The sequence below is a fragment of the Scardinius erythrophthalmus genome (genome assembly GCF_964197995.2).
Source record: "Scardinius erythrophthalmus genome assembly, chromosome: 14".
In the NCBI taxonomy this organism is placed as follows: Eukaryota; Metazoa; Chordata; class Actinopteri; order Cypriniformes; family Leuciscidae; genus Scardinius; species Scardinius erythrophthalmus.
In genome coordinates this window covers 4,520,931-4,533,645 of record NC_138234.1, presented here as the reverse complement: position 1 = coordinate 4,533,645, position 12,715 = coordinate 4,520,931, and the positions used below count along the sequence as shown (strand labels likewise).

The following is a 12,715-nucleotide window of genomic DNA, read 5'->3' as shown; positions in this document are numbered from 1 at the left end:
GAGTGATCCAGCTCTCAGATTTAATCAAAAATATCTTAATTTGGGTTCCGAAGATGAACGAAAGTCTCACGGGGTTGGAACAACATGAGGGTGAGTAATTACTGACAGAATTTTCATTTTTGGGTGAACTAACCCTTTAATATGGATTATAAATATTTAATGTAAAAAAAAGTATATTCAAATAACAATAGTTTTGACATATATACACACACACACAACACTTTCCAAAACACCTTTCGAATGTATAATTTTAAATGTCTTTTCTCTGTTTCCATCAGGCACTACAGGCGTTTGGCTTACAGAAGCTTTGTCAGTTGGTGCTGGGCCCATCTAGGCAGAAAGATCAGGGTTGTAATACCATCATGTGTTGTCCTGTGTATACGGCAAAAATTCCCAGATGCGGAAGGCAGCTGTGTCGGATTCAAACTGCCCCTTGACTGACACATGCTCAGCAATGGCCTCCTCCAATGAAGGTCTGTCATACTGTGTGCGAAGACTGTCAGGCACTGTAATTTTATGCAGCTCCTTCATGTAGGGAAAAGGATCTGGCAGAACCTTTTCAAAAAGCAGTGTCATCAGATTGTAGATGTAGCCTGGAATTTTTTTTTGCAATACTGTAAATTAAGTTCTATGCACTTTGTGTGTATTGTATTTAGTTTTTTTTTTTGTAAATTACTAATTAAAACATCTATTCAAACTTACAGTACGTTGGGTTGGATGTCACTGGTTTTGTGGCGTACAATACTTTTTTAGCCTTGGGGAACAAAAGTCTGTACATTGGCTTTTCAGATGATGTAGTAGCCTTTGGGCGGTTTGCATTTTCATTGAAATGCATGCCAGCCAAATACAACCTAAAACAGCAGAAAAAACAAACAAACATGTAGTTACTAAAAAGTAGGAGTGACACAGTGTTATTATTTTTTCCAAGATAAATTTAAAATAATAAGAAATGACAAAGCATTCGAAATATTATAACTGCTTTTCAAATTACTTTATAGCTAATGCTAGGCTTCCTGTATTACATACAATTATGAAATAATGCACTGCAAAAAATGCTTTTCTTACTTAGTATTTTTTGTTTTGTTTCCAGTCCAAATATCTAAAAATTCTTAAATCAAAAAGCATTTACTAGAGAAGTAAAATGACATTAGAAATTCTATTTTGTTTTAAGATAAAAAGAAAGTAAGAAAAAAAATCTGAATTCGAATGGAAACCAAGATTTTAGATAATTTCGCTTGTTTTAAGCAAAAATTACTTAAATTACTTTCTTTTTATCTTAAAACAAAATAGATTTTCTTATGTCATTTTACTTCTCTAGTAAATGCTTCTTGATTTAAGAATTTTTAGATATTTGGACTGGAAACAAAACAAAAATATTAACCAAGAATTGCATTTTTTGCAGTGTGGGACTTTATGGTTCATTAAATGTCAATAAGATGCTTCTATACAACTTTACACTGCATACCTGCACAGCTTTCCAATAAAAGGAAATACCACACTTTTGGGGGCAAAGCGTGAAATAACACTGTGAAAGGCCTCCAAGGATGAGGTCTGGAAGTAAGGGCTGAGCTTTGCTACATCTTTGAGGACTCTGTTGTTAGTCAGCACCTTTTCAACTCTGTAAAGTGGTTTTGAACCTGGAATAGTAGTATGTATGAATTTGTGTGCAGGATAATGGAAACAGTATTAGCACTGTGGGACACACAGATGAATAACAGTCAGCCACTTTGATTGGTAATGGTAATAATAGGAAATTACGGAGCCCGGGAAGTCACCTGTGCAAAAAAAAAAAAAAAAAAAAAAAAAAAACAATCCGTGGCGACGGTTTTGCAATCCGTCCGCTCTGTTTATAAACCGTACTCACAAATTCTCAAACTGTTCCCTCGGTTTAACAAATCGTGCCCACAGATTAATAAACCGTACCCACGAGTTTCTAATCCACGCTCTCAGATTTGTAAACCGTGCCTTCAGTTTTTGCAATCTGTACCACAAATTCATAAACCGTGCACACGCTTTCGCAATCCGTTCCCACGGGTTTGTAATCTGTACTCACGGATTTGTGGCTCGCCTTCATGTTAGAAGAACACGTTGTTAACGAATCTTATTGTATATTGTTTTATTGAATATTAAGTGGAATACATCAAATTGACATACGTCTGCATGCTTAAAGTGATTCTCAATTGTAGCGGGTATGAGTGGAATATACGATTTAATATGAATAATATAATTCACTTAATAATATGTTTATAATAAAATAATTTATGAATGCTTTATTTTTAAGCAAAAATTCTGCAAAAAATTTAGGCCTATTTTATCCAAAACTGTAAAAGGTTAGGTTATAGCCTATAATAATAAAGCATTGATAAATTATTTGATGACAAACATATTACTACTGTATTACTAAGTGAACTCGTTTATAGTTCATTTATAACTCAAATAATAATAATAATAATAATAATAATATTAATAATCATTATTATTACTACATTTTAGGCAGGGCTCTACACTTTGAACAAGGAGCACAAATAAAATAAAAAAAATTAGGAGCACAGACAAATATTTGGGGGCACAGTCATTTTTGTTGTATAAGTTTATCATTATAGTTTTATTATTAGAATTATTCAACAATTAAATGTACAATGCTCATTTGTAAGGTTAAAAACATCAGACCAAAACTTTCAAACAAAAGATTTTCATTTAATTCTATTTTATCGTCATGTAGATTTCATTTATCATTGTATGTAGGCCCTACGTTTTATCTGAAATGAAGATCATCTGAGTCACTTGGCCAAGCTTTGTAGCCTGGTCGCCTTGACCTCTTTCCAGCAGACAACTTACCGTAGCTTAATTTATTTCACACACACACACACACACACACACACAAAAAAAAAGTTACAGACAGTTCTCCGCTTCGAACGTGAGCGCTCTAAAGCGGCACTAAAAGAATGTTTTAAAACTTTCACAGAGACCTCAAACAGAAAGCACACAGCCTGTCTTTAAATTTAATTTCATTTTGTATTAATTGTATCTTAATTTTAATTGATGTTTCATCAACCAATTGTCTGGATTTAATAAATAAGAAGTAAATAGCCTATAGGCTATTAGAAAATAGATAATCAGGACACGGAGGCGCTGGCGAACCTGGAGCTCGTCTCATAATGAACCGAAACTCAGCGTAGGCCGTAGCCTATTGCCTCACAGACCTGAGACATATAGATAGCTTGAAATGTCTACTTTTAAGCAGAACAATTCAAAACGAAAGAAAACAGACTGCGCTGCTTATGCAACTCGTATGAAATGTGCATTTCTCTCTGATGGCGCTGCGAAGATCGCGAGTCGTCAACTTCATCTGTCTAGCCGACAGACACTGACATAAAAAATAACTGTTTTATTAGTAAACAATTAAAATGTCTCCTGCTATATTTTACGTATTGCCTGTTCCTTAAAAACACTGACAGTGGGGTTTTTCACTGTTTTTTTTTGAGCAGCTGCAGACAAATTCTTTCGACACACACACAATATTAACACTCTGCACTTATGTTTTCGAAAAGATAATTTAACATATAAATAACAATTTTTAAATAGCCCACTTAAAGTGTTTATTACAAATAAATGACTAAATGCTAAAAATTAATACATTTTAATGAACAAAGATATGCGTTGCATTTACAATTCTGTGAAAACAGGGGGTGCTGCAGCACCCCCACTTCCCGCGGCCCTGTAATATAGTGTCTTACTCTGCCCCTCCTCATGATGATGTATTTGCAGCTGTTTCTATAGAACAATGCTGTGTCACTCGCACGAGTGCGCCTGAATATTTTTTCACGTTCGCACGCCGAAATTTTTACTCGCATGTGCGAGTGAAATGGGCTGTAGAGCCCTGATTTTAGGCTATATATTTAAAAGACGCTTTTGTCCAAAACGTACAAAAATTCGTCAAATATCTGTCATAATGCAGGTTAGAAAATAATAATAAAGTGCTAAGATTATCACAAATAAACAAAAAGATTTTGATGCATGTCATTCATATTAAATCCACCCATACCCGCTACAATTGAGAATCACTTTAAACATGCAGACGTATGTCAATTTGATGTATTCCACTTAATATTCAATAAAACAATATACAATAAGATTCGTTAACAACGTTTTCTTCTAAAATGAAGGCGAGCCACAAATCCGTGAGTACAGATTACAAACCCGTGGGAACAGTTTATGAATTTGTGGTACAGATTGCAAAAACTGAAGGCACGGTTTACAAATCTGAGAGCACGGATTAGAAACTCGTGGGTATGGTTTATAAATCCGTGGGCACGATTTGTTAAACCGAGGGAACAGTTTGAGAATCCGTGAGTACGGTTTATAAACTGAGCGGACGGATTGCAAAACCGTCGCCACGGATTGTTTTTTTTCCCCACAGGTGACTCCGTATGAAATATTATGCACTCACCAGGTTTGAAGCTTTTACTGCTGCCCTTAGACACTCGATGTGAATGTTCACATTGTGGGTATAATGGATCATCATGGATGTGAACATCCTGAATGTGATTGATGAGGGACTTCCACTTGGCTACCTTCTCTGGTCCTGAAGTAGAGGATGCTGCAGTCCAGTAAAGATGGTTTCTTATGCTGCGCTGCCACTTTTTCACTATTAAACAGTCCTTGTCTCTTGCAATTTGCTCTAACTTCTTTGACAACCCTAATCAATTGTAATACCAAAAAGAAATATTGTTTATATAATGTAAAAAAAAAAAAACTACGGAAGCGTATTGCATTCACTTGAGGAAAAATAATCTACTCTGTTTTTCTGAATTAACGAGTTAATGATCTCAAAATTACGAGATAATTTTTCATGAATAAAATGTTTTGCTCTGTTTTTCTGAATTAATGACTTAATAATTCAGAAAAACAGAGCAAATACATTTTATTTCAAGAAAAAAATCTCATAATTTTGAGAAAATTGAGTTAATCATTTTAAAATTTCATAAAAATAAAATTTTCCATAAAAAACTGTCCATTTATTAACATGAAATTTTCAGAATTCAGAATTTTTCAGAATCAGTACTAAGTACAGTTATAACCACAAGACAAGAAAGCTCAAACGTACCTTTCTCCAAATGCCAGACATCATAGTACTGTGTGACGTTTCGTTCTTTCAGAAACTCTTGAATCTGGGGATGTCGGTCTGTCACAATGCAGTCTAGCCTCACACCACATTCCTCCAGCCATTCCAGGCTTCGCTTTAACCCTTCTTTCTCCATGTGGTAGCTACCACCGACCTCATTACTCTGTGAAAAAATAGTTATCAGGGCAGTGAAAGTCAGTTATTTCATTCCTTTAAAACAGTAATCATATCCGACTACATCTTTGAAGTATAAAAGGTTTATTATAAGTAGCAATTGTAATTTATAATACAATTATAATTTAAAATAGTTTAATTTGAAACAGTGTTAATTTTGACAACAAATTTTGATTTAGTTATCAGTCTTTTGACTAAAATGCCATTTAGTTTTAGTCATATTTTAGTCATCTGAATTGTTTTAGTTTTAGTCTAGTTTTAGTCGATTTTAAGATTTTAGTCGACTAAAATATAATGGGTTTAAATTTAAATGCATTTATTTAGATTTTCTCTAACATTTCCAAACCCATATACTCCCGGAGAAAACATATATTAACCTGCTAATATATGACTTTAAAGTTTGAACGTGCAATACACATACAGATTTAACTACTGTAACTTAAAGGGATACTTCACTTTAAAATGAAAATTCTGTCATCATTTACTCACCCTCAAGTTGTTTCAAACCTGTATGAATTTCTTTCTTCTGCTGAACACATAGGAAGATATTATGAAGAATGTCAGTAACCAAACAGTTAACTGGAACCATTGACTTCCATAGTACTTTTTTTTCCTACTATGGAAGTCAATGGTTCCAGTTAACTGTTTGGTTACTGACATTCTTCATAATATCTTTCTTTCTGTGCAGCAGAAGAAAGAAATTCGTACAGGTTTGAAACAACTTGAGGGTGAGTAAATGATGACAGAATTTTCATTTTAAAGTGAAGTATCCCTTTAAAAAATATCTTAATATTAAATAAAACCACTTTTCCTAAAGTAGAAGACAGTCTTTTTTTCAATGAATGATATATGAATTCTTTATGACTACTTGCATACATCATTCTCTATTCTTTCAAGCAGACATATTTATTTGTATGAATTAGATATAATTAAACCTTATTAAAGCTATTAATGAGCAGTGAATGCTTATCTCTTTTTCTTTTGTTGCTTGATCAATATTAAGGACACAGACCACATTAGGTTTATTACCCACTGTCACTTTAAGACACTGGATCATGTCCAATGACATGCAGATCCAATGCACGCTTCGGGTCGGGTGTGTGCGCACAGATGACCGTACCGAATAGAACTCTTATTCAGATCTATATGTCTGCTCTACTCATTCTCCCAGACGTTTACATGTACGTTTTATGAGGCATGCAGCGCATGCCAACCCGTGTGCCGCTGGGTAGATCAGCATGTTACAGTACAAATGTGCGCATCTAACACAAACACAGGACATCAGTTCTGACTGGATCGCTTCCCAAATCTTCACTATTTTCGTCTAGTTTTTATTTGTTGACGAAAATGTCAATAGATTTTTGTCATAGTTTTTGTCATTCAAACCTATTTTTTATTTAGTTATCGTCTCGTTTTCGTCTGTGAAAAGAAGTGGTTGACGAAAATAATGACGAAATTAACAGTGATTTGAAACAGGCAAGGCATACTTCTGTTGCCACTTTTTTCTGGTAATTTTGTGTGCATTGACATGATGTGATCTGTGCATTTTCTCACTTGCACTAGCTGGATGTCTATTACGAGGTTCTTTTGAAGATCCATTGTGGTGTAGCTCCCATACTTTGCTGAATGGCCTAAAATGTCACAATACAAATAATATTTTATAAAATAGTTTACACAGAAACAAATTATTAAGACTGCAGAAGAACTTGCATCATCAAGCATGACACTTTACCTGGCGAATCAGCTCTCATATCGCCACCAATTATCACCTTGTCCGCCTCACAGAGATCCTTCACTAAATCCTCCTGTTCCTTCTTCCACTTATATATTATTAGTGGTTCCAGGTACATGCTGGCATGCCTTTTGAAGGTCCTGTATTTGAACATCTTCAAATGCATTGACTCAAAAACCTTCAAAAGAAAAACAATAATTATGCATTATACGTTTAAACTAGGGCTGTCAAACGATTAATCGTGATTAATCGCATCCAAAATAAAAGTTTGTTTTTACATAATATATGTGTGTGTATGGTATATCATTATTTTCTATATATAAATACACACACATCCATATATACATTTAAGAAAAATGTGTTATTTATATGTAAAATATTAATATATAATATAAATTATATATAATATAAATATATACACAGTATATACATGCAAATATTTCTTAAATATATACATGCATGTGTGTGTATTTAAATATAGAAAATAATTATATACCGTACACACACACATTATGTAAAAACAACCTTTTATTTTGGATGCAATTAATCACGATTAATCGATTGACAGCCCTAGTTTAAACTATTTCAAACAGGAAAAAATTACACCCCACAAACCTTTTTCATCTGGAAGAATGAAGCTCCAGAGAAGTACAGGGAAGCAGACAGCTGGAGGTTACCAACAGGGGTACTGCCAACACAGGGTTGGCTCTTCCACTGTCTGAAGTACTCACAATGCGGGCAAAGTTGATCAATGGCCAGAAAAGTCCCATTGCTACGAGGCTGAATATTGCAGGCTCTTGAACATACTGGACAGGTCTCAAACAGTTCAAGAAGACAGTTTTCAAACACAATATATTTGGTGTCTTCATGAGAGGCTTTGGATGTGTACATGCTATCACAAGAGAAAATTAATAACAAAAAATTAATGTAGGTTTTTTTTCCAACATAATCAGTTTTACGAGTCAGCAAAACATACAGTTCACATAAATGTATGCTAAACTTAGGGGGGGGGGGTGAAATGCTCATTTTCACTCAATCTCCTGTTAATCTTGAGTACCTATAGAGTAGTATTTCATCCTTCATATCTCCAAAAAGTCTTTAGTTTTATTATATTTATAAAAGAAAGATAGGCTGTACCGAGTCTTTACGTAAAAAAACGAGCGTCTGGAGGCGGGCCGTGCGGGCGAAGCTAAAGCTGTGCTAACGCGCCGAGCTAACAACACACAGAGACATTTGAAGCAGTTTTACTCACCGCCTGCGACCGCGAACCTTTATCATTTTGACTGCTCGATCCTTAAGCATTAGACGATCTGCAAATCCGTCGATCTGGGCTTTGTTTACAAAACAATCATCGTCAAAATGCAGGGAACAACAGTCTTACACAACTCCGTTGATGCTCAGGAAAAACAAAATCCATCCACTGGTCCCTCTAATGCTGGGTTCTTTGGGAATCTGTGCAGGGTTGTCTTGCCCTGGCAACCAAAAACCCACTTCTTTGGTGACATTGACTTCCCTAAAGCCGAGCACAGCGCTTTGATGAGGTACTGCTTTCGCTCTCTCGCTCTGGTCTACGGTTGCGCGCGCGCCCGCGCTCTTCCGGGAGTAGGGCTGTCACTTTACGTTCGAAAATCGATTGCACAATCGATCGGACCAACCAACACAAGTTTCGAAAACGAAAATAGGGAATCGATTTTAGCGGTCTTTTCTCGGAACGCGTCTAGCTCGTCAAGATATGCCCACAGCGAACGTGCATCACACACTAACTCTGACGCCTCATTCGCGCTGCAGGAATTTTTTACGCGCGTAACGCATCTTTGCATTGACTTAACATTAAAATCACTCGCGCCTAACGCGCTATTCGCATCTGGTGTGAACGCACCATGACAAACACACATTATACTTCTGCATAATGTTTCTATTTTTTCTACAAAAATGTGAATTCTGCCGGTATTCAGACAGTCTCATGCATACAGATACAGATTCCGGCTACGGTCAACAATCGCCTTCGTAGGCAACATTTGTTTGACTTTTTAAAACCGTAAACACAGGCATGTTGAAGACTGCAGTAATATTTTTCATTGATGTTATGGCAGTCCACTCTGCTTATTGCTTTTCGAGAATGTTGCACTCCTGTTTGTCATGGTGCACGAAAACTTCACGCCAATAAATCAACAGGAATATTGCTGACTTGTGCGCGTCTCAAGCACCCTCTTTACGTTCGTCCTAATGCCTGTTAGTTGTCCGTGGATTTGCCCATATTTGGCGTTTAAAATGGAAACGTCTTTAGACATGGAAAATCGATTTTACAATCGATTCAATGAACACATGTCTCAAAAATCGAACAGGATTTTTTCACAAAAGTGACAGCCCTATCCGGGAGAAGTGCCCTTAGGACCCATATAAGGAAATTCCGCCCTAGCTGACGTCACACAGGCCCATACTCGAAAAAAAGTTCTGAAACTTGTGACAAACCGGAAAGACAATTTTTGGCACAGAAATACTCCTTCAAACGTACAATTTAATTTTTGAAACTTTGTCCATGTTTAGCATGGGAATCCAACTCTTTAACAGTGTAAAAAACTCAGTTTGCATGAAATAGCATTTTACCCCCCCTCCCCCTTTAACATGATAAAGACAAATACTTACGAATGCTTTGATGGTTCAGTCACACTGGTGACAGACTGAGCAGGGTCATATGTAGTGTCACAGACTTCTTCAAAAGACACACTTTCTTCACCCTCCAATTCAAAGCGACGCCTTTTGGCAGGGCGAGGCCTTTCATCTGTTAAAGGTGTTGAAGTAAAAGTCTGTGAAGTAGTCCAGGGTTTGGCGACATCACCACTTGAAAGATTTGAGGACTGCTCTGTGCGTGTTTCTATGACGTTAGAAAATACAATGTACAGTTTTATTCTATCGATTGTAATTGCAGTATTATAAAAATATGGACTATAAATACCTCCTTTTAGGCAATAAAGCTTTTAAGCTTCTTATAAATAGAATTATGATGACAAAAGTAGTTAGGATTATATAAATAATACCTTTGCTACGACACTTGGGTCTCGTGGTTCGAAACGACAGCTGTGCGCCCACAGATGTATGAGTGGGTTGGTCAGTTTGACAGCCAACATCTTTTGATATGGGGCCTGAACATGGCGGTCTCTGAAAACAATATGCAAGTAAACTAAGTACACTGTGATTATTCATAATAAATGAAATTGCGTTTTAAAAAGTAAAAATGAAAATACTGTCATCATTTACTCTCCCTCATGTTGTTCCAAACCCGTATGACTTACTTTCTCCTGCTGAACACAAAAGAAGACGTTTTAAAGGTCCCGTTCTTCGTGATCCCATGTTTCAAACTTTAGTTAGTGTGTAATGTTGTTGTTAGAGTATAAATCATATCTGTAAAATTATAAAGCTCAAAGTTCAATGCCAAGCGAGATATTTTATTTAACAGAAGTTGACTACATCGAACGGCCTGTTTGGACTACACCCCTCTACTTCCTTCTTTAATGACGTCACTAGAACCGTTTTTTGACTAACCTCCGCCCACAGGAATGCTCCCTCAACTCTACCAAAATTCGTTTATGTACTTGCGCACTTCCAATAACCTACTGTGTTTACTCAGCTCTTACGGTGATTTTCTGAAGTAAAACTGAGCCTTATCTTTTGTGTGATGTACAATAAACTTTATTAAACTCATCAGTATATGTTTGATCATCATTCGGATAGCAGACTTGTAGGCTATTAATAAATAATGGATACATACAAACAGATGACAAATACGTTATAATAACCGTAATTAAACTACTAAACTATACCTGTTTCATCTCTATACAGCACTCTGACTCTGTAGGCATTATTGTCCGACTCGAACTGAACACGTTACTGAGAGTTTCTGATATTATCATCATTCCGTGAGATGAAATTGTCCTGAGAGACTGAGCCAGTGTTGCCAACTAATTTTCAGGAGAAGTTGCTAAAGCAAGATCAATTTGTTGCTAAAAGTTGCTAAATGACGCAGTGACGTCATTGCGCTATGACGTCATTACGTAATCGCAACGCAACACTACGCCATTATGTCACACGTTTATTATTTGAAATGCTAATTTAGATTTGTTTGTAAAAAATAAAAATAATAATAAAAAAATATATAAATAGGCATATATATATATATATATATATATATATTATATACAATGTATACATAGGCCTACATGCATACAGTATTTGTAAAAGTAGGGTAATACAAACAACACTTTTTCATGATCAGATTTTTTCATTTTTAAATACAACATTGATATTGTACAGTTAAACACTTTACAACTACATTTAATGTAGGCTATTTTCTTATCAACCAGTGAAACATGAAATGTGTTTAAATTATTTTGCCAAAAATGCAAAATGCATGCTACTGCTGCTGCTGCCGCCCGCAGCCTCTCTGCCTGGCTATATAGACCAGCCCCGCCCCCTGCGCTCGTTGTCTTTTGTTTTCCGGTTTTCACAGCGATTTCCGCACAGGAATTATGAATGAACCGCTCTGTCTATTTAGCTAGCTTGTACGTGTGTTGTTTGGATTAGAATCACTTTCCAAAAGTTGCTAAAAGTTGCCAAATAAATAAAAAAAATTGCTAAATTTGTTGCTAGGTGCTTTTTAAATAAAAAGTTGCTAGGGTAGTCTGAAAAGTTGCTAAATCTAGCAACAAAATTGCTAAGTTGGTAACACTGGACTGAGCGCGAGCTCATGAAGCTCCGCCCCCTGGGTCGTCCAGCAGCAGTACATTTGCATTTAAAGGGCACACACTGAAACAGCTCGTTTTTCTGAGCCCCAAAAAATGACAATTTAAACATGCTGTAAAAAATTATCTGTTGGGTATTTTGAGCTGAAACTTAACATACACACTATGGAGACATCAGAGACTTATTTTACATCTTGTGAAAAGGGGCATAATTGGGGACCTTTAAAGACGGTTGGTAATTAAACAGTTGCTGATTGACTTCCATGTTTTTTTCCTACTATGGAAGTCAATGGGGTCCATCAGTCGTTTGGTTACCTACTTTCTTCAAAATATCTTCTTTTGTGTTCAGCAGAAGAAAGAAAGTCATACAGATTTGGAACAACATGAGGGAGAGTAAATGATGACAGTATTTTCATTTTTGGGTGAACTATCCCTTTAAAGTTTTAAATACATTACTTACAGTTCGCGTCGTCGTTGTTGTTGAGCCCAGAATAGTCGGCACGGCCTTATCTTTGAGCAACAGTTTTCTTGCAAAGCCAGCATCATATTGGGATTTGTTCTCAAAACAGTCATCCTTAAAATGTATAGAACAAACGTTTAAATTAACACTGCCGTGACTGGGACGTCCGCAAGAAATAAAGTGCATCCATTTTTCCCTGACGTCTGGATCTTTCGGCAGCGCATTCAAAGATGTTGTTTGTCCACAGCCAGGAACAGCACATCTGCGTGGCATCGTAATTTTCCTGTACACAGCATAGACTGTAAAAAAAACAGACCCACTCGCTGTCCGTCGACTGAATACTCGGCGCGACAACGATACGAAATGTATGGAAAGCCACGAGGGCCAAAAACACGTGAATTTTAACACGTATTTCACGCGTTAAATACGTGTTGTTTACGCGTGACAAATTAGCGCGTGAAATACGCGTTAAAACCATAGACTAA

General features: G+C 36.2%; 1 protein-coding gene and 1 long non-coding RNA gene across 2 annotated transcripts; both read right to left on the bottom strand.

The window, feature by feature from the left end:
* Positions 1-1,452: 1,452 nt before the first annotated feature.
* Positions 1,453-7,750, bottom strand: LOC308701598 (uncharacterized protein; the record flags this gene model as incomplete). The annotated part of the gene is made up of 6 exons (XM_081383956.1): positions 7,647-7,750; positions 7,032-7,209; positions 6,854-6,930; positions 5,108-5,288; positions 4,451-4,699; positions 1,453-1,637 (listed from the first exon to the last, which is right to left on the bottom strand). Exons 1-6 carry the CDS (start codon positions 7,653-7,655, stop codon positions 1,453-1,455), a joined length of 879 nt encoding a protein of 292 aa, XP_081240082.1. The 5' UTR covers positions 7,656-7,750.
* A 2,048-nt stretch (positions 7,751-9,798) lies between these two features.
* On the bottom strand, positions 9,799-12,366 carry LOC308701486. The gene is made up of 3 exons (XR_014031449.1): positions 12,231-12,366; positions 10,070-10,190; positions 9,799-9,906 (listed from the first exon to the last, which is right to left on the bottom strand). It is a non-coding gene; the product is annotated as an uncharacterized lncRNA (long non-coding RNA).
* Between the last annotated feature and the right edge of the window lie 349 nt (positions 12,367-12,715).